Here is a 22969-nt window from a genome sequence, read left to right on the forward strand (position 1 = left end):
CTGGGCTTTGGGCTTTCATCATGCATTATTATAAATTTGTCAGTATGAGGCAGCCCTTCTGCTTCACTACAGCTAAAAACTGGCGTTTTCAGAGAGCCATAAGATTTCCCTTTGTTACCTCAGTAACATGAGTTAAACCACAGACTTTAGGAGGAACAAGGACAAAACAGAAAGCAGGGTCATTTTTGTTAGCTAGGAAGAGAGAATGAAAACACAAATGCAAAGCTTTTACAGTTTGATCTTCATTTTATATCACAATTTTTTAGAAAGGTGAATGTTAGAAGATCCAAAAGTAAATTTCATTTTTTTCCTTTCATTGCATTGGGTTATCATCCATTGCATTTTCCCTTATGTGTGAGATAATTTTACCAATCCCTAAGCTGATGTTTCAGACAAGCAGCAGCAGGAAGGGTTGTCTATAGATTCACATCTGTAAAAAAACAAGTAAAAATTCAGCAGCCAAGGTGGATATTGCAGCTGTAGATGAGAGGGATTACAGCTGGTGTGGGGCACTGTGGTTACAGCCATGAGCAGGATGGGGTGCAGGTGTGTTTTGGGAAAGACCAAGCATAGGAGGTCTCCTTGGGTCGCTCTGCCATTCTGAGGTGATCAGCCAAAACCTGGCCTGGAGCTCAGAGACCTGAAGCAGGGTGTGCTTGATGTTTTGGGGGCAATGAGCAAGCGCAGAGATCTGCTTCCTCAGGGTGAGGAACACTTGTGCCCACAACTTGTACTCACAGGTGCCACGTGGGCAGCAAGGCAAAAGCTCTGCCTTTAGCAGGCCACTGTTTCTCTTAAATCTCTCTGAGAATAATACTCAGAGAGCCATAAGATGCCTAAGGTTGGGTTGTTAAGGGAACCCTGTGCTCTGACTAGTGTGGAGGCCACCCAAACTCACACTCCACAGAGGAAAGTGTGGCAGTTTCTCAACCTTCAAGCCGCAAAGTCATCTGCTTCCCTTTCACCAGAAGGAAAGATAACGCAGGAACAGATACTGAAGGATGGGGTTGGCTTTTTGCCACCAGCTGCTTTAGCAGAAAATGGGAATTAAGTCAGGAGAGGTCTGTGCCAAGTCCCTTCTGGCCTTGCTCTTTCCTGTGGGAGTTTCTATCTGCCTTTGGGAGCTGTTGGTTTGACTCTGCTGCTTCTCCACTGTGGGCAATGACAGGGAATGTTTGCTGGCTCCACAGCTCCTATTCCTAATGTTCTGGTCTGATTTGGGTGTGGAAACACCCACAAAAAGTACCATTGGCACAAATGGAACTGCATAAAGGTGACATTATTCATGAGAGACATGGGGTCTGCATAGAAACTTGGTTTAGGTGCGTGTTTGCCAAAAGATCAATTTCTAACTCCCCAAAGTGCAGAGGCATATTATTAAGAGGAAAGATTTCTTCTTTGAGCAACCTGGTTGGGTGGAAGGTCCCTGCCCATGGTAGGAGGGTTGGAACTAAATGATCTTTAAGGTCAAACTACTCTTCTACCTAACTGGAGCTCATATCTGACATCTTTTTATGTCTTTCTTAACTGCTTGGGCTGGCACATCCCCCTGATTTTTTGAGGGTAGTCAGCCATCACCACCATCAAAGAAAAGCGAAAAATTTCAACTGAAATAATTCATCTCAACATCTGGGTTGTAGTCTCTGCTGTGACACATACTTAAGTTTTCCACAGGTAGTTGCAGAAAAATAAATTCCAGAATTAACTGCTGGTCTGAGGCTCAGGGCAGATTTAGAATGCAAACTAAAGGTTCACTGACAGATTGAACAGAGGCAGGTGTGAACACTTGTATCACAGGCACACCTGGCATGCTGGCTGCTGCCTGTATCTGGGTACTGCTTTCTTGTCTTGGCTGTGTTTGCAAGGGGAAATACTTGTGTATGTACCCAGCTCCAGAAACAGCCACTGGCAAGCAGAGGAAAGCAGCCACAGCTGCTTAGCTACCACCCTGCAGAAAGGGAGCTCCTGTAGCCTCTCCAAGCCCAGCCATCTGCACAGTGCAGGGAGCCAGGTCCCGAGGTCTTGTGCCTTGAAAAAGCAGCTTAAACATCTCCCTTGAGACCACAGAACCTCAGCATCATACACCACAATACCACACCCCAGACATCTTGGATGACTCAACTATTTCTTGAAAGATCTGTTTGAGTAGAGAGAACACAGATGTAAAATTGAAGATAAAATTAAATTCAGTTTGCCAGTATAAGGAGCATCTTTCAGCATGCTCCTGGTAATTTAGGCAGTCAAATATTCTGCTTCAGGTTGGATGCAAATATTACTGGCAGCCTCCTGCTTTCCCTCAGGCACTGCTAAGCCCTATGGTAAAATTTCTCTGGGCAGCAATAAATTAAGAGAATCTGAAGTCAAGCCACCTAGACAGCTCAAATGCCAGATAAAACCCCTGGCTACATTTAGCTGTGTCTTTCCATGCTCACCAAACTTGACATCCATTCACTTTTGATATCAGAAATGGCTAGCCAGTCTTCTTGTTGAGGAACCCACTGAAAATTGCATTTTCTTCCAGGCAGTGTAACCTGAGCAGCTACTCAGGGGAAACCTGCAAGTCTGCCTTCCCTTTGCAGCTACTTTCCCCTTTACATCCTCAGTAACACATCATCAACTCAGCTCTCTCTTCAGTGACTAAAGCAGCACAAGAGAAGGTGTTCAGCACTTCTGGCTGTAATCCCTGTTCAAACAGCTGTTCTCAATTCCCTCCAGAGAAAACCCACCTATGTGGTGAATCAGTTCCCCCACCAATTTGCCTGCAATAACAGACAGACCTGCAAGCTCCCAGCCTCACCTAGGCTGCCAACCTGCAGTCAGTCATTTCCAAATACATGCAGAAAATAACCCTCAACTGCAAAAAAAACCACTGTCACAAAACGTGCTGAATTTGTTAATATCAACTGGGAAAATATCCAGACATTTGCACATATGCATGCAAGCTTGATCAGTGGAATGAATCATATATTGCATAGTAAGAAAAATTAATAGGATTAAAATATGATCTGGTTGAAAAACACTGAAAATTAAAAAAAAAAATTCAGACCAGACACGGCTCTCACTAAGACCTTTTAGAAATGTGTAATTTTCTAAACATAGACAGTGCTATTCTATGCTGTCTTCAAAGATGCTCTTGAAATTTTTTTAAATAATTTGCTAACCACAGTAACAACATCTTTCTTTCTTGGAGTGCTTACAGTTTTATGTGAAAGCCTTTAGAAGAAATAGGAGGAGAAACATACAAAGACTATTTGTTTTTTATTTTCTGTGCTAAAGCTGGAATGGACTTATTTTATTTTTTTTCCACTATATCATATTTTTCAGAGATTTTTGCATTATATTATTGTGTATTACACAGCCTGCATTTCCAAAACAAAGATACAGCTCTCTCTTTTCTTGGAATTCTAGAAGGAAGACTATCTATTTAGATGGAGTAGTTCACACATAGTTCTTTTCTTAGCTATTCTTGGCTATTTTCTGCAAAGTAGGAGCATTACCAAATGTCATCCACATATTATAGGGGCATCCTTCCAGACCCAGACCACCAGCAGGACTTCTCTCTCTTCCCTTGGCTTCAGTCACTTCTGTCACACTAAATTACATGCCTTTGAAGGAGAGATGGAAGGATTCAGGCAGTGAGATTGCTACAGCAGCAAAAACATTTCCCATGGATCCATCTCATGTTGGCAAAAGAGCCCTTTGGTCAGCCCAGGTGACCACAGAGGGCTGTGCTGCTCCTAGAGGTTCTGGCAGCACCACTCTGCTGGGTAAGGCTTTTGTGGCACAGCCCCTAATCCTGGTCAGCCACCCGTGTGGAGAGAATGTCCCAGAATGTGGGACACAGAAATTACCATGTCAAGTAAGGACTCCAGTTTCTGTCTCTTCAAATGATTAGTCTAAAATGCTAATAAAGAAGATCTAAGATAATGTCTCTACTAGCTATTTTTTCCCTCCCTCCCAGTACATCCGTGGGATATAGCAGTAGTCTCATGCCCCATCTAGTTGTGCTTCTCTCATGAGCTCTCTCCAGCTTGTTCCTGATCTCCATGAGATTATCTAACAGTGAGATCAATATATTAAGCATAAATTACACAAAGCAGCAGTTTATTGCCAGCTCCTGGATGTCCTTCCTCCCAATTTCATTGAATATCTCCCTTCTTATAAGGCACAATTCATACAAACATCTGTCTCACCTTTCTGCCTTCAGCTTCAACTTTCTCTGCGGTATACATATAAATCCCTAAATAAGTGCTTTCTTTTGGGATTTTTTTTAGTAAAAATTATATGTATCTGTTTCTCCTACAGATATAACACACAAATCATAGAAGATAAAGATGACAAAACCCTATAAGGTTGTCAGAAGCAATGCAGAATTGTCTCTCACTGTACATCTTTGTTTAAGAGTAATTTTAAATGCTTCAAGCAATCAAAAGTTAAACAATTTAATCTATAAGCAGTTCTGAGCTGGATTGAACTTTGCTTCATTTCCTCTGCTTTTTCAGCCATTCTAGAGCCAATGCTACCATTTAAAAAAATCTTCTTTAATATTTGTATATTTAAATATATGCACAGTAACATCTAAGATCAGTTTCTTTAAACATGCTGCTAAATTTGGATTCATTCCAGTACTTTGCAGACACTGACTATGTACAGAGCAGAACTCTTCAGGGAATCAAGGGAAAATTACCATTTAAATAATAAAATAAATCATGTATGTATTTTCAATCAGAGTAGTTTACAATATCACTGTTACTTCCAGGAGCTGTATCAGAGAGCAGAGTCTGGCACCCATTTCCACTTCTTTTTTGAAGTCTGAAATGAGATCTTTTTTTGTACAGAATATTCTAATTTCTGTGCAGCTGTGTAAGAAGAAGCAAATAATTATCTTGGATTTTTGAGACACTGAATAACATTGAAGGCTTTTGAATTAAAAAAAAAAAAAATTAAAAAAAACAGTAATACAAAAGGTTTCCAGATACCATAAGCAAGATTGAATGCAGTTTACTCACCCGTACGAAGTTTTTCAGAGTTTTTTTGTGTTTCTATTGGATCCAAATAGTTGGTTATAAAGCTATATAAAGAGCAAACCTAAATCACTTGAGACAGTGTTTTCACTGGGCAATAAAAAATGCCTAATGGCAAATCATTGGTATTTTGAGAAATCAGAGGTATTTTTGACAAATCAAAGTTATTTTGATAGCTGCACTGTTTATATAGCATTTACCTAATTTTTACATAGCTTATACTATTTTTTGCTGAAACTGCTCAAAAACCAGTAGATATTGGTCTCTCAATGAGGACCAACACTTACAAAGATATATGAATGTATAACAAGAAGTGATATATTGTTTACATACCCAGTGACTTTGAAATTGTGTTTTAGGTGCAATGGCATGAAAACTAATTCACTTACCTACATTTCTGTGCAAAAATACTGAAATATCTCATTAGAGAGATCTCTGTTGTTTTATCATCATTGACTTTATAGTCCCTACAGTTCTTTCCATTTGGGTGATTTCATTTGCTCAGATAACCTACTGTCTTTTTAATAGGTTTAGGTAAATAGATCTTCCACAAATCTGTCCAAAATCCTGCCAAGGAATATACATTGCTAATACCCAGAGCAATGTCCTGTACAAAAAAAGAAACAACATGAAAGACATGTTAATCTTTAGCCTTGTAACCCAAATACCTTCGTTGATAAAGGCTATTACAGTGATTTGCCAGAGAGAAGTGAGTTGTCTGAGCACATGGATTTTTTGTTTTATTTGCTTTTCTTTAGAAATGTGACAGATCATGTTGAGCAAGACATTTGCGTCTAATCTGCCCAGAGGTACTATTAAGGACATGTTCTAAAACCCAGAAATACAGCATAGTCTCTTATAGCAGTGTTGACAGGAAGGTGTCAAGACTAGTCACATAAAATTACCTACCCTTTTTAAGAATTTCTTTTCCCAAACTATTACTACTAGTTGTAAGTATATAAACAAATATAATTTCTATAACAATCTTACAAATCTATATCTTGTAAACTTCTGGTTTTCTTCCTGTAAACTAAAATAAGCTGTACAATGTTGAAAGAGAGGAAAAGGCTGAAATATTGCACTTAAGAAGAATATTTGTTTCTCTGCTGCACCTCCTAGAAAAAGTTCTACCCTCAAATTACCGATGAAGGCAAACCAGGCACTGAATTTTTGTAGTGCTAATTAAGATAGATGGGAAAAAGTTTGTCAGCTGGAACAAGTCCTCACTGTGTCATTTAAGCACACTCATGAGGAAGTAGATTTAATTTCAGACTGGCTCATCTACTCAGCATGCTGTCTGCTCATCCTAACCAGGTATAAGAGGTTGCAAGTTGGATCAATGAAGACAGTAACCTGTGTTGGGTGGGAGGTTGATCTGCTGGAGGGTGGGAAGGCTCTCAGAAGGATCTGCACAGGCTGAATCGATGGGTTGAGGCTGATGATGTGAGATCCAGCAAGGCCTATGCAGCATTACAGCCTTGGGGCAGAGTGGCTGGAAAGCTGCCCTGTGGAAAAGGATCTAGACCTGTTGACAGTCAGTGGAATGGGAGGTGGCAATGTGCCCAGGTGGCCAAGAAGGCCAGTGACATCCAGGCCTGTATCAGCAATAGTCTGGCCAGCAGGACCAGGGCTGTGATCATCCTCCAGGACTCAGCACTGGTGAGGCCACACCTTGAATCCTGTGTTCAATTTTGGGCCCCTCAATACCAGAACATTGAGGTACTGGAACAGGTCCAGAGAAGGGCAGCAAAACTGGGGAGGGGTCTGGAGCACAAGTCCTGTAAGGAGCAGCTGAGGGAGCTGGGGGTGTTTAGCCTGGAGAAAAGGAGGCTCAGGGGACCTGACTCCTCTCTACAATCGTCTGAAAGCAGGCTGTGGCCAGGTGGGGGTTGGCCTTTTCTCCCAGGTAACAAGTGACAGGACAGGACAAAGTGGCCTCAAGCCGGGCCACGGGAGGTTTAGATTAGGTGGTAGGAAAAATTTCTTCACTGAAGGGGTTGTTAAGCTCAGGAACAATCTGACCAGAGAAGTCACAGATTTTGTCACTATCCCTGGAGATATTTAAAAGATGTGTAGGTGTGGCACTCAGGGACATGGCGTAGTGGTGGAGTTGGCAGAGCTGGGTTTGCAGTTGGACCTGATGCCCTAAAAGTCTTTTCCAACCTAAACAATTCTATGATTCTTTTCTTTTATTCTGCTCTGTCTTCTTAATATCCTACAATTCCTGTTCCTCCATCTAACTGTTAGAAGCATTCAGTACCTAATTTCCATTTCAATGCAGCTGAGAATAGATTTGTCTACAGTATTTTAATATAAAAGGAATATACATGGTGTAAGATTTGTTTATGTAATGTAAACATGAAAGCAAATAACTTCGCATGCTCGTTCCTACATGTCGCTCAAAACCATTACAGTATTTTTTCCAAAGCAGTCTGTTAAGTCTAACCACAAAACCATTAAGCACAGGAGTAGGTTTGTTTCAAATTAATGCAGCAGGTGGGCACATCACACACAAGCAGCAGTGTGGCATTTCCCAAAAGGGAGTATCATTGTCATGAAATAACAACAGAACTACTGTATAGCTCTAGGGAATAAAAATGGAAACAGATTTTTGCACAGGTCCCACACCTAGAAATCAGGTCACCTCCTGTGACAGAAGCCATCCTTAGGCTGCTAAGCTAATTGTCTGAAATTCAGAAAATGCCTTTCTTTATGGGCTGTAGCCAGGACACCTTCCTAAAAGCTAGTTTAATTTCCTCAGCGCTGTGAAGTATGACAAACCTTTTTGTATAGTGAATCATCAGTTTCTTTTGAGGAAATATATTTGTTTGTTTGGGGTTTTTTTATTTAGTTTGTTTGTTTGTTTGGGGGTTTTTGTTTATTTGGTTTGGGTTTTTTTTTTTTTGTTTAGAAAAATATCAATGCAGCAGCATCTTACAGAGACTTTATAGCCCAAGATGCTAAAATAACCTCTCATGACTAATTGTTCACACAAAATCTGTCCACTTGGAACAATCTGAGGACCAAAATCAAGGTCAGAAGAAACACATGGGAGGGTCTTGGGAGTGCCAGGAGCTTGTCCCTGCCCAGATAAAAACCCAGTCCTAGTAACGGCGTGGAGAGGTCAGGGCTGGAACTTCTAGTGTGCAAATATGGTTCTTCATAAGGCAAATCTGTTAATGGTGTCTGCAGTCCAGGCTGGTGTGGAGGTATCTGGCATGAAAAGGCACCCAGAGCCCACAGCAGCTCCTGCCCTGCAGAGGGGCTCAGCATCACTCTGTGTCTCTCTCCTCAGCCTGGCAGCATTTTCTCAGTGCTGAACTTAGTTCATCAAGCACAGTAGGACACTGTTGGGAAGAAGAGAGGGAGAAACTGGCTGACCTCAGGTTGTGGCAAGGAATTGTTCAGGCACAGGCATGCAGGAAGCCGCTGCCCAGAGCTGCAGTCTGGGAAGAGATCACCACATCCAGTTGGGGGAAGGACTGTGTAGGTCATGGCTTAGCTCCCAACTCAGTCAAACACACAAATTTGCTAAACCTGCCAGCTTAACAGCTTCATTGACTAAGACCTAAAAACACAATGTCTCTATAAAGTTACCCACCTCTTCCTGTCACTTTGCATGGCCTGAACTTCATTACTGGACGTCTAGGTTCTTCTGTAGGCTTGTTTTATAGGAACTCAGGGCCTGCTTTAGAGAAATATCAGTTGGCTCACCTTCACTTAAATCACTTAAAGATTTTCTTCTTTAAGTGTAAAGCATTGAGACACTCAGTTGTGGAAACAATAAAAACAAAGAAGCATCTTTATCAGAGTGAAAACTACACCCATCACAGATGGGTTTACTGTGATACTTGCTGATTTTCATAAACCTTAATTTCCCTTCCTAAAGAGTTCTGGTCTGGGCAGTTTCCAGGAATGAGACCTGTATTATTATCTAGACCACAATCTGCCCTAAATTAATTTTTAAAGAGGTTTGGTGTTTTTCAGTATACACGATGTTGCGCACTTTGGAAATACTTGTGCATGACAAACTTTTTACAAGTTTATTGGATTTTTTTTTTTTAAATCATATTCTCTCTGTGACCCTGAGATAATTTCTTTTTCACATGTCCTTTTCCATATTTTTTAGGAGACCCTGAAAGCTTTTGACCGGGAAGTAAATGCATTTGTGGACTATATGTTTGGACCTCGAGGTAAGCTGCTCCATTTACAGCCCTTTAAGGAAATAATACTTCCAGAGATTACCACCCAAAAAACTTCTAATAAATTTGCTGAGTAACTTCCTATTGAAAAATGTAAACTAGGCAGAATCTTGACAGTATTATCAGGAAGACCCCATTATTGTAGCAAATCTATCAATGCAATGATTTGTGGTTCCTTTGTTTCTGAGAATATCAGAGAAATTCAGTTTTTCATCCTAACGTGGAATAAAAAGCCTGAAAGCTTGCATCTTTCTGAAAGTGGAAGATCTGCTTTGGGACTGATTGTCATGCATAATCCAATTTGTTTGGTCCAGCTACTTATTAAATTGCCTAATTCAGAAGGATGCTTGGAGCAAAAGCAACCTGCAGATCACATCCAAAATTTCAATAAACCAATAAATTAGGTGAGAGAACAGATGCATCTTTTGACTACCTATTATTGTTTTTCTGGAACAGCTTGGACAGCAGTAACTTAAATAATTGTAGGTTGGAGGTGCCTGATGCTTTGTTAGGATTGAAGTAAAAAAGAAACCAAACCTAAAATAGGACTGCAGCCAAGGATAAAGCATCAAAGTAGGGCTAAGAGAACAAAGCAAATACAAGAAAGGGATGAGACAGGAGCTTAGACAGGACACAGTCTTCAGAGCAGGCCCCTGCAAGGCCACCTTGCTGTTGAGAGGGCTGGGCTTAATTTCAGGAATTGCCTTGCAAACCTCCACCCATGGTAAAATCCAGAACTGCTGCTGTGGGGCGGGATGCATGATTATGGATTCCCAATTTGTTGCAGTAATATTCGCCATGTCACGGAAACAGTTCTTGCTTAATTGGAAGTAAAAGGGAAAGATGTCTTCTTAAACACAAGAAATTCCAATTTTTCTTAGCTTGCTGGCTGGCTACAAAATCTTTTCCTTCATGTCACAGTAGAAGTGAAGTTTGAAAGAAAGATTTCCAGTGAAGAAACACTGAGTAGCTTGGGAACTGCAGCAGAATTGGTTAAAGCAGAATAAGTTTTATTAATGGCTTCTACAATAGTACATTTTAATATTAGCAAAGAAATGTGATCCGAAGAACAAAAGCACTACTTTTTGGTGTTTTATTTTGGTTTTGTTTTTTTCTGAATAAACACGAAGTTCTCTTTTATTCCTCTTTCCTTGTTGGTCCAGACAAATTGTCTGAAGGAATAAGCAGTAGTTGATCCAATTCTGAATAACACAGAGATCCCTTTGGGATTTTAGAAAGCCCTTCAATTAAACAAGTATTATTTGTATTGCTTGCCAAGTACATCACCATCCTTCTCCAGACATCAGTGCTGAAGATAGCTTTGTATGTCCATGCCTCTGCACTCTGATCTTTAATTTAACTGGTGATATAATGACACAGTATCATACATTTCCTGAATAGTGTATCTCCCTCCAGTGTGTTTATCCACATAAATAATTCACATAAATAATTTGCATAAATAATTCACAATAGACTACAATCAGTTTTGAATCAAATGACCCCACAGATGAATACCTAATGAATTTGAGAGCTTTCCCAAACATCAAAACCCACAAACCATTCCTCTTCTTTCTCTCTACTGATTTTCATCTGCAGTACAGACTTAATTCAGCAGCAAGATAAATAAAATGGAGAGATAACAGTACTCTATTATTTTTTAAACCAATCCCCTATTTATTTCTTGTATTTTAGGTAGTAACTCCTGAGATACTTGTGTCACTATGAAGGTCTTAGGCATCATTAACAGATGTGTCTGAGGGCACTAGAAGAGACAGAATATAATGCCTCTGGGAGCTAGAGTGTGGCTGTCTCTGTCACATTGGGAGCACCAGGTTAACACAAGCTGCAGTACTGCCCTATTACAATGAGGGACAGACTGTCAGAGATCTGAATTAGATTTATACATATTGGCATATTGTGTACCTTCAGTCAGTGGTATCAGCTGTGCTCTGTAGATAACTTAACCTCCATGTTTGCTTTTGAACTAGCAGAACAAGTCCTTTGGATAGGGAACAGCAGCCATATATCTGCCCATTGGTTTCATCTCTAAGTAAGGGGTGGTCTTACAATTTGGTGTTGCTCCCTCTTGTTCTTATGCTCAAGGCAAATTGAGAATGAGTGAAATAGCAATTTTCTTCTGTAAGAGAATTTTTCCGGGGTAACCCTTTATCTGCAGAGTATTGTTTGGTGTTATGCAAAATTAAGTAATATTGAAATGCAGAAGCTAAATCTAGTTAACTGGTTGTTTGTTTTATCTGTGGAACAAACAGAGGTGGGCAAGAAGAGATGTATTTTGTTAAATTTATGATAAAATAAAAAGCACTTTTCCTTAATAGACTCTGATCAGTAGCAAGGCACTGGGGAAAGCCCATCTACCCTCTGCACCTTAAAAATGAGTGAATCTACTCAGACACTGACTGGCCAAAGCTATACAGAAACTTGAATCAAAATGTTTCTAAACCACATTGATAAAGGCCTGATATGTTTAAAGAGCCTGGGAGGCCTGCCACTTATTGAAAAGGAGCCAGGATTTCACCCCAAGGGTTTGGCACATCGTGGCCAGTGACCGTGAATGAGCTTATTCACAGAGCGATCAGAGCTTGCGGGCGCCTGCTCCTTCCCCTGCTGTAGTCCAGTGCTTTCCCACTGTGACTTTATTCACTGCTTTGGTCTCAATTTCAGATGCTGTGCAAATTCAATACTGTAAAAATAATCCTTTCTCCTATTGACAGTGTAACTTTATAATACTTGAACACGGAGATTTAACTGTCGGTCAACAGAAATACTTTTCATCTTTCATTCTTCTGATAACTTCTTTTGAAATACATTCCCTTTCCTCCCCCTTCTTGACACATAAAAACCTCCCTCTGCTTGTCATTCAGGGATAAGTGGAAGTGGAAACAAAACAGTCACGTTCCTTGGCTGCCCTTTATAAACCACTTTCTGCCAGAAACTGTCTTACTCTTCAAGGTATTGAGGTCATGGTGGGAAATATTCAGGAAGGGTACATGTTTAAACAATTTCACTTGAAACTGGAATACTATAGAACTTAAAAGTACTTGGCATGCTGACCTGAACAAGCACACGAGTTCTGCTTTTGTGTGGATCAGCCCACATGCTTGTGGCCACTCACAGCAGAATGAAAACTTTCTGAGGGCATACTGGGGCAGAATTTATTCTGTGTAGCTTAATTTGTATTCTGGAGTCTTCTGAATATTTTTCCTTTTTAAGCACACTTGCAGTTTTGCTGTCTACTGATGCCAGTTTACCTTTGTGCATGTAATCTTTATGCACCAAGTGTTGCAATCCTCAGATGGAAGACCCTTCCTTAGACAGCAATCTTGCTGACATGACTGCTTTCTACATCTTCATTTAGGACAGCAATTAAATAAATTAAATAAATTTAATTCTGACAACAGAATTAAATCCTTATGCTCCTAAAACACACACTTCTAAGACATCAACACTCAAACACTCAACCTTTACTTGTCCTGTGACTCCTGTGTCATGTTGAGAGCCCATAAGGAAGCATAATCACTTCTAAAATATTCATTCCAGTGCTTCACACGTGGCTTGTGAGCTTTAGGAGATTGTTGCAAGTGTTTCCTTCTCACACTGAGGTGATCCTAATAAGCACTGAGATCTGAAGACAGACAACAGGCCTTCTAGCTTGATAATGCACAACAAAGCAAGGCTGCCATAAAAGGAAGGATTGTGCTGTTGTGACTGCTTTAATCCTACACCTCTCTGCTCCCAGAGGTTTTTGGGAGTCCAAAAGGGAGAGTCAAAAGCAGGAGAGCATTGGATTTCCATGGCAGTGGTGACCTGGTTGAACGTGTTTCCTGCAAAAGGGCTTACAAGCCTCATGGAATCCAAATTCTATGGATGAATGTTATGCTATGGAAGTGAGGGGAGAGGCAGAAGGAAAATGTAATGAGGAAGAAAGCTGATGTTCAGCACCTGGCTCATATGCAGGTTACTCCAACACATGCAAAATTTCACTTTACATATACCTGTATGCAAGTATTTCTGAGGAAAGAATTGTTGGAAATAATACAGTACAGCAAAATTCCAATCAATTACTAATTGTTTGGGCATATTTACTTGGTGCATCATCCATTGCCCAGTCTTTTCCAATTTCAACACAGGCAGAAAAACAGTAAAATGTTTTTTTCATGCACTGTGAATAGCTTTTTTTTTACAGATGTTAACACAATCTTGACCTTTGTAAAAAATAATCTAAGTAATTTAAAACATTTTCCAACAACTTTCTGTGAGACCTGCACAATGACTCCTCACTGACTTCTTTCTTCACTTACTCCATAAGGCATGCTAAAAACTAGCTGTGATGGCCCCTTGTTCTTCCCATAGATAAATGGCTGAAGAATGTTGCTGTGGAAAATTGACTCTAGATTTTTCTCTTGGAAAAAGACAAAAGAAAAGAAAGCACACCCCTTTCACTCATGACATCCAGTTGCTCATATGACAACAAAGTGGTGCCTTCAGCTTGGCATCTGGGATTAGGCTTTGCTCATATACACTGAACTATCTGATTACTGCCAATGGGATTACCTGTGTGAATAAGGCAAGCAGGATTTGACCTTAATATTTCATTTCAGGAGCAGGCAAGTGGGACAGAAACTGTGAGAAAGCTAGCCCTTGCCCAGCCAAAAAAATTTGATAACCATCAAAGTAAACATTTGTCACTTGCTTTTCATATCTAATATTTTGGAAAAGTCTTCTCCTTGTATGAACATTTTCTAGTCAATGCTATATACCTTCCTACCTGTATGGCAAATGCAGAATTAAAATAACACATGAGCTGGCAATATTACATATATACTTTGTATTTAATGCTGTCTGCAAATTGTCTGTTGAGCAGATTAAGATAGGATTTAAATAAATATTAAGTGAAAACATTATATAAATATTTTTAAAGCATATAAGAATAGGGTTTTCCCTTTCATCTTGTCTTTACTATTAAAATGAGGTGATTTAGGTGACCTTAAGTTATTCGGGAATTCCATGCAGTTTTCAGCCCACATTCTCTGAGACTTAGCCTGCAGTTTTGATAAATTAAAAGCAATGGATAGCTCTTGTGAGGAAAGAACGGCTGATTCCATCTCACACTTTTAGCTGATTCTTTTCATTATGTGTTCTGCCTTATTTAACAATATTTTACCATAGCTTTCTTAATTGCTTGCTCCACGTGTTTCTTTTTTTAGATACCAGGGTTAGAGGATGGTTCCTTTTGGACTCTTACCTTCCCACGTTTTTCCTTACTGGAGCATATCTACTCTGCATATGGCTGGGCAACAAGTTCATGAAGAACAGGCCTCCTTTCTCTCTCAGACCTCACCTCATTGTGTATAACCTGGGCATCACACTGCTCTCCTTCTACATGCTCATAGAGGTAAGTGCTCTGCCATGCAGCACGGCTGAGGAGGTGACCAAGGTACAGGTTTTAGCAGAAATATATTAGTGACAGGTGGTTTTACTAGGAAAGCTTACATCAACAGCAAAATAATATTAAAAAGTTCCTTCTCATCTTAGATCTTGGCATGTTTTGGTCGTCCTTCCTGAGCTGCAGTCCACACCTGGGGACAGTTCTTTGCTGCCAGGACCGTGTCCATAAGCATAAATTTGAATCTGCAGCAGTCACTCTGCTCAAACGTGCCTATACCTTGTCCTTCAGCACCCACTTTTACTTCAGTGAAAATGCCTTAGATTGGGCTTTATTTGTATGACCAACTGTGGGATGATTTTTCCAGGCCCATGCTTAAACATGAAGAGATTTATAGATGAGAGCAAGTACTGATTTCTTTATGGCATTGGCAATTTGGTGTTATTTTTCTGCTCGTGTGGCTAAGAAGCTTTCCTCATATAGTCAGACAGTAAAAGACAGATGTTAAAAACTTACCACTTCATCCAAAAGCAAGGGCTGTGGGGCTTGGAGACTGAATATGGTCACATAGATTATTTCCCAAGTACTTATCAGAAAGAAACATGCATGTATAATTCAGGATCCATTTAGAATCAGAAGAGAGGTTTGAATGCATCTGATGGTCTTGCAACAGCAGAGGATTCAAACAGTGCCCCTCGGCAGACATGTGTTTTACTTCTGCAGAGGGAAACAGAAGCCAAAGTCACTATTTGGATATTATTTGGGAGCTGTCATTCTCAGCCTTTTGATAACTGTGATACTTTTAATATTAAGGTGTTAACATACATTACTTGAAGCCCTAAAAACAAAAACTAGATGACACTTCTTTTCTTTTTTTTTTTTTTTTGCCAAAGAAGTGACCCTGGGCATGAGAAGCCCTGGCTGAAGAGTGTGCTTGATTTCATATGCTTGATTTCAGTGTCAGTATGTGTCTGACACTGCTCTGTTACCTGCACAGCCTCACAGCATTTCTCACTCCCAGGCTCTCTGCCACAGTTTCCAACTTCTCTTGTTGGTTAGACAAGAAACTTTTCAGAAGCCAAACAGGACAGCCAAAGACTTCAAGTTTTAAATTAATTTGGGCTCAGCAGCAAGTGACTGGCCTGGTGAAATGGCTGAGGAGCAGTTCAGGTTTGTGCCTTTGTGCAAAGGACTGACTGTGTTACACAGAGCTTTATCCTAGTCAATGCTCCAGCTGGCTTCAGAGGCTGCTGTAGGTGTCTGGGAGTGCAGGATAAGGTTTAGAGCAAAGGAGAAACCAGCACAATTGCTGGAAGGTTTGATGACTCCACAGTGATTGTCCTCCAGAATTTAAATTAGTACTTTGATGTTTAAATCCCCATTTTGCTTGAAGGTATGCAGATAACTGGCTGCAGTAGCAGGACTCAGCAAAAAGGATTAACTGAATAGAAGACAATGCTGCTGCCCCCTTTGCCTTCCAGTCTGATTTGGCCTGCCACAAGTAAACAAATGGAAGAACAAAGACAATTTTAGCAGGTCTCATTTGCATGAATTAAGCAAATTTCATTTTAGCCACCTTCACATCCTGGTAGGAACTGTATTTAGTCACCTCCTGTTCAGCTGCCTTCCTGCTCCATCCTTCCTGAGGCTAACTTTGCTGCAGACAGTTGCTGAGTTGTGTTAGTCCTCAGATTAGTCCCTTGAAACCTTGATTCTGAGGCTGGAGGCTGCTGATTTACACCTCCCAGATGGCAGCTGGGCATGGCTGGCACTGCCAGCTCACAACTCCACATTCTGCAAATTTGGGAACATGATGGCTGGTCTGCACTGCCAGCTGTTCTACTGCAGATTTCTCTCTCAGCTCTGGACTGTCATCTAGGCTTGTTTTACACTGCACAAAACATGCTTCCATTATACTGACTCTGTACTTTCTTTTAGTCTACTTCCCTGGCTCCCATCACAGGTTCTCCTGTGAAGGAGCAGAATGGAAGTTAACACTTGCAGTATTGCACTGCCTGAGGTAGCCTGCACATCCCTGCTGAAGAAAAACAGGCAAATGGGAGAGCAGAAGTCATCTTCATTTCCAAATAGAGTAATGGTGATTCAATATTTCAAAATGTCTAATTTCCAAAGCTTCTCTCTATGCCCCTTATTCTCTCAGTCTTTTGTGGACAGTAAGCTCTTTAAGGCAAGAGTTACCTATATTTAGAACATTCTGCACAGTGGTTCCTTATGTAAACACAGCTGATCCTTCCAGTGGCTGTGATCTGGGATCAATTCCTGGTTAGACACATCCACAACAGTTGTTTTATTCCTTCGTCCTCTCACTGCATCTAAATCCCTCTGGTCTCTGTACTGGGGAAAAATCACAAAATAAGAAGTTCTACAATATGGATAAGACATATTCCCCACCCACCCACACCCCACCAAAAGAAATCCCCATAACCAACAATCTTTCTTTGTTTTGTTTATAAGGTGCCACACAGCATTTCTTGCAATAGCTCCAGAATGTAGGGGTTGCTTCTTAGACATTCAAAAGAAAAAAATATCTGATTCAGAAGAAAGGGGGTATCTCCACATACAGCCTGTCCCACATGATGGATTTAATGAGAAACATGGTGAACCTGCTGATGGGGGTACCTGTGCTTCAATTCCTCAACTCCTCACCCTCATCTCCTGACTAGTCATAGCTGGCACTTCATGACAGTTGATTTGTGCAGCCTCAAGGCAAGAAGATGAAGGTTACAGCAGAGAGTCATAACAAAAGGGCTGTTTTTAAATCTCCAAGGGCAGATTCCTCTTTTGAGCCAGAGCTCCACGCACTGCACTGTGGGCATGAACTATCTGGGAGCCGATTTTATCTCTGAGCTTTGAGGTCAACCAATCCACAAAGCACTTGGAGGAACAGCTCCAGACCAGCTCTAAGATGTGCCTTGAACATAAGGCCAGATACCCCTACGATCCCCCAAGGACAAGGTCTAAAGATAAATGGCTCTGCCCAGCTGCCCTCATCCTAATGAGATATCTCAAAATGTTTGAGTCAACAAAGAGTTAGGTGCCCCTGAAGGCCTCCCAGAAGGGCAGCTTGTTAGACCTTTAGACTTCTGAGTTAGGCAGATAGATTTTCCTGAAGCTGTCAAAGGTGCTTGCCTTCCCCAGGTGAATGTGGTGAGATTAGCACTTGGGTTTGGAGCACATTTTTTTCAAGTACCTGAAGCTTAGACAAAGGTCCTGTGCTTAAACTGGGCAGGCTGCAGGTGGGCTGCTGAGGAGGCAAAAGACAATTCCTTCCATCCTTGCTGCTACCAAAGAAAGCCACATCAAAAGTTTGTTATTGTTGTACTGTTCCGTACCAGTAAGTGCTCATAGACCCAGATTAACTCTACTGATCCAACAATTTCTAGAACATTGTCAAATTCTGTATAAGGAACAACTGCCAGCACCTTTTTACTTCAACAAAAATCAAAACGTTTACTAATTTCCCTTAAGAAATATATGCCTTTTCTCTGCACAAATCTTTGCTTAAGATGCTAAAGTTGCTAACTGTGTGCAGTAAACCAGCTTACTGTGAAAAAACATTGCATCTGTGCACATTTCAGAATTGTTTCATATGCTTACAAACCACACTTCAGGGATGCAACATGAGGCACCAGAGGCCAAACTGTCGCATGTTCAGTGATAAATTAAAACTGGAAACACAGGAGACCAGTGCTGATCTCTGAATTCTGAAATTACTCAGGTGAGGATACTCTTTCTCACTAATAGGAATAGACATAATCTTGCCACAGTCCTAGGCTGCTTTCCCCAGCAGTATCACCTCTGCCCTATTTAAATCAAATCTCAGCTGGTCATCAAGGTCTCACCCAAGTCCTTCTGTTGATCAGGCACTGAGAAAACCAGGACACTGGCACCATTTGGGTCAGATTAAAAAGGAGATCTAGAGATATGTGTCATTAGCAGAGGGGTGGCGTGATGTCTCAAGCTGCCTGTATCCCCAGGTAGCTTCTCAGACTTATTACAAATCCATGGGATTTGTAAGCAAGCAACCACACCCAAGTGGGGAAGCAGGACTTGCATGTGAGGACCCCTCATTTCAGAGCAAAGGGAAAAGAGCAGAACTCACAAGTATTGCCAGCCCAGTGCATTAACCTTTCTAGAGAAGCCAGGAAAAAAGTCATCTACCTTGCAGGATTAAGTAAAACAAAAAGCAGCAAATCAAATGCACTTTAGCTGTTTCTAGGAGCTGAAAAATCCTCCCACATGAAATCCAGTTTCTGAATTATAATCATAACTTGCATATTCATAGATGCCACGCTGGTGAGAGGATTCCCAGGAGTGCCAGAATGATCAGGGCCATCAGCCACCACTTTTAGCCCTGCACACTAAAATTGAGGGTATATCTCACATATTACTAGAAAGTATAATGCCTGAATTAGGCATAATGGGGCAAAACAAAAGGAACAAATCAAAAATAGAAGGAGCACTAAAACCCTGTTTTATTCCACCATTATAATGGCTTACATCAGAAGGATTTGCTTCCTATCTGTGCAAGTGTTGAAAAGATGGTGCTTGTGTAGCACAAGTTCTAAGTAAATCTTTAACAGTGCAGACAGTGGGGAAAGGTGAAAAAGATCCTAACTAATTTGAACCCTCCTGGAATTTTACTGTAGAAATCCAACTTCAACATAACATTTCTTTTGGTGTTTGTTTTAATTTTGTTTTCTGTTTTGGTTTTTTTTTTTTGATGTTTCATTTTGTTTGGTTGGATTTTTTTTTTGTAAGATTGTGATAAATTATTTGCTCCTTCATTAATTGTTCAGAAGTTAACAAATGTAAAGTAAGTACAGAAATATGGAAAGATTCTAGATCCATCAGTATTGGTGCTTGAGGTGAAGGCTTCCTTTGAAGCAATTATTTAGTACTGAAAGACTATTTGTGCCTTAGGGCACAAAGAGAAAAAGAACAAAGTGAGAAACCAGAAGAGATCAGGTGCACTTCTCTATCATTTGAAGAAAAGGAGAAGAGAAAAAGAAAAACCTAGAGAGCAAAAGGTCACTGAGGGTGCATTGTAAAGCAGTGAAATGTAAGGGCAAGAGCAAACTGATCTTTTGATCGAGTAAGAACTTTGTGTGAATGGAGTTAAATTACCAGGTGTTCTTCTATCTTTATTGAATAATTTGTTTGGAGAGCTGAGGAGCTGACTTTGCTGTCCTTGCCTGCAGTTATTCCAGCCGGGCATGTTGTCTTCACATCTTGGTTTTCATCCTCTGTGTTCTTCTTGTCTTTCATACTGACCTTTCTGAGCTCTGCATTTCAGTGGAACATTTATCCGGATCATCAGCAAATGCAATGTTCTGGTTCTCTCGTGCACATTCAAACAGTATTCAGTAGAACCTTGCTGGAAATCAAGAATAAAACTTCATATGATGAGGTTTTCCATACGTGCACAGCTTCTAATACCCCACTGGTACCATAAAATATGATAGGGGAGCTATTCAGAACAGATATAATCAAAGACTCATGGAAAATAAGCCTAGACAGGATTTCTTTTAGCCTGTCCCGCTATCCCAGACAACAGCAATACTCAAAGTAATTACCATTCATAACTAATTTTGAAGTCATTAGTTCACTAATCCTTCTGACGGGCTCACATTTACTTAAGGAGTATTAAATAGAACTGGCTGGTAGTTTCTCAACAATATGGCTTTACATTTGAAGGAGTTTTTGTTGATAAAAATAATTCAAACAATTATCAAAACTTCACTTGGGAAGGGGCTCTTATTTTTTGTCACCATGTCATGAACTCTCTGACCTAAAAACAGGAAGAAAGCATAGGATCACATATTTCCTCTGCTCTGGAATAACCAGTATCCTTTTAGCTACAATGCTCCAGTTGGAGGAGACATCCAACTTAGGGTCCAGCTGTACATTCTGCAGGTCAGGATAGCAAACTCCAGTTGTGTTTTACAGAATTAGCAGATCTTTTTGGGGGAGACACCATGCACACAATTTTCTGACCTCTAACCAGACCCAGGGGGAGCTGGAGAGCCTCACCAAGCAGTAGCCCAAAGCACACTTTTCACAGTTCTGTCATCATGAAAAATATCTTGAATGCATCATAAAGAGGAACAACAAAATATTTCTCCTTTGACAAATCTTGTGGGGTGTTTCCTATTCAGCACCTGGGTTTGTTTGGCACAACACCTCCACTAAGTTTTTACATTTGGGAAAGCCATGGCACTAACCAAGTGGCAAGGCTGGAACGTTCTGGGATCTCCCCATCCTGGGCTGAACCGTCAAACCCCTGCAGTTTCCCTATAGGGTTTCAGTCATGCCAGACTACAGCCTATCCAAGATCTTTGAGGCACAAGGGCACCAATCTGGAAACACAGGCTGTTCTTCATCTCAGCTATCCATCTAAAATCTGGGATTATATCACAATTCTTGGAGTCTTGTCTAAAGATAGGCAACCTTTATAGAGATATTCTTCAATAAATACTATTCACAGATGATTTTATAATTTAATGTTTTAGCCAAAAAAACACCCCGAACTCTGTCTTAAAGCTTTCTATGTATTTTTTAAGACTGATTTAATGACAAGTAGAAGATGCTTAGTGATACCTTCCTCTTTTCTTTGAGTTATCATGTAAAAGTGTGATGGCCTCGGTAGCCTTGTGGAGTGCTTCACCCCAGCCTCTTGGGTATAGCAAGACAGTTCAGATGTTGCATTCTTGTTGAAGTCAAGGCAAGGAGCTGATTTCTCCCTTAAAAAACAAAAACAAACAAACAAAAAAAACACCAAACAAACAAAAAAAAACAACAAAAAAAGGGAAAATGTGCCATTATTAATATCTGTTCTCTGTTTTTAGACACTGAAATCTTCTCAGGCATTCCATTCTAAAATTAATTTAAGATAAAAAAGAAAATGTAATTTCTCTCTCTTTCCTGAAATACTAACCTGTGTGTGACTCCTTTTCCTTGGGATGTGGCCATCAGGTAACTGCTTTTAGGACTATTTGTCCAAGTCTATAGATCCAGGGAGGAGATGCCATCCAGAAGGATTAAGTCTCTGGTGGCCAAGCGAAATAAGTGATCCACAGCACTGCAAGTTGATACCTTCGTTGTGCTACACAGATAGATCAGTCTACTTTACTTAGTTTAGTCAGACTTCAATTGCTTGAGAATAGTGGTCATATCAGTTGTTTTAATAGGTCTGAAGGCTGGAGTGCCTTAGAAAACCCAGTAAAACTCATACCCATACATCCTGCTCTGTTCTTTTCACAAGAAGTCTGCTGGTGCTCATACTCCTGCTCTGAACTTTTATGAGGAATTTTAATTACTTGAATACTAACTCCATTATTAGTTTTTAGTTTTCCTTCTTAACTGTTTCTGTACAGACAGACCCTGTACTACAGAGACCATGTCAGCTGGAAAGGACCCACAGCAGCTACCTAATCCATCTGCTTGACCAATTCAGAGATGACCAAAATGTTAAAGCATGCTGTTAAGGACACTGCCCAGATGCCCCTTAAACATTGACAGGCTGGGGGCATTACCCACCCCTCAAGGAAGCGTGTTTCAGAGTTTGACCACCCTTGTGGTAAAGAAATGCTTCCTAATGTCCAGTCTAAACCTCCCCTGGTGTAGCTTGGAACCATTCCCACATGCCCCACCATTCCTGTCTCCAAGGGAGAAGAGCTCACCATCTCCCTCCTCAGGAAGCTGTAGAGAACAATGAGGTCACCCCTCAGCCTCCTTCTCTCCAGCTTAGACAAGCCCAAAGTCCTCAGTTGCTCCTCACAGGACCTGCTTCCAGCCCTGTCACCACCTTTGTTACCCTCCTGGTATTTTCAAGGATCTCCACTTCCTAAATGGTGGATCCAGACCTGCACACCGTGCTCAGGGTGAGGCTGATGCAGTGGGATAATCCCCTCTCCTGGCTGGGTTTGCCGTGCTTGAGGCACCCCAGGATGAGGTTTGCCCTTGGGGCTGCCAGGGCACACGGTGGCTCACAGGGAGCTGCTGCCAACCTGCACTCCCAGATGCTCTTCCACAGGGCTGCTCTCCAGCCACTCCTCCCCCAGTTCATACTTGTGCCCATGATACTCCATCCCAGGAGCCAGATCCAGCACTTGGATTTGTTAAATTTCATCCCACTGATGAGTGCCCAATGCTCCACCCTGCAAGGACTCTTGTCCCCAAGAGAGTCAGCAGCCCCTCCCTGTTTCATACCATCAGCAAACCTGCTAAGGGGGCATTACATTCGTGTCTCCAGATCATTGAGAGTTATTTTGAACAGCACTGGCCCTAGAACTGATCCTGAGGAACACCACAACTGG

At 41.0% G+C, this 22969-nt stretch overlaps 1 protein-coding gene across 3 annotated transcripts in view; it reads left to right on the top strand.

The window, feature by feature from the left end:
• ELOVL2 (ELOVL fatty acid elongase 2) overlaps positions 1-22969 on the top strand; it is a 54177-nt gene that overhangs the window by 17456 nt on the left and 13752 nt on the right. For all 3 annotated transcript variants that reach the window (XM_064424754.1, XM_064424744.1, XM_064424763.1), the window contains exons 2-3: positions 9154-9217; positions 14452-14639. In XM_064424754.1, coding sequence (XP_064280824.1) covers positions 9154-9217; positions 14452-14639 — 252 coding nt within the window. The remainder of the gene's footprint in view (positions 1-9153; positions 9218-14451; positions 14640-22969) is intronic.

Source organism: Passer domesticus, chromosome 1 (genome assembly GCF_036417665.1).
Source record: "Passer domesticus isolate bPasDom1 chromosome 1, bPasDom1.hap1, whole genome shotgun sequence".
Taxonomy (NCBI): domain Eukaryota; kingdom Metazoa; phylum Chordata; class Aves; order Passeriformes; family Passeridae; genus Passer; species Passer domesticus.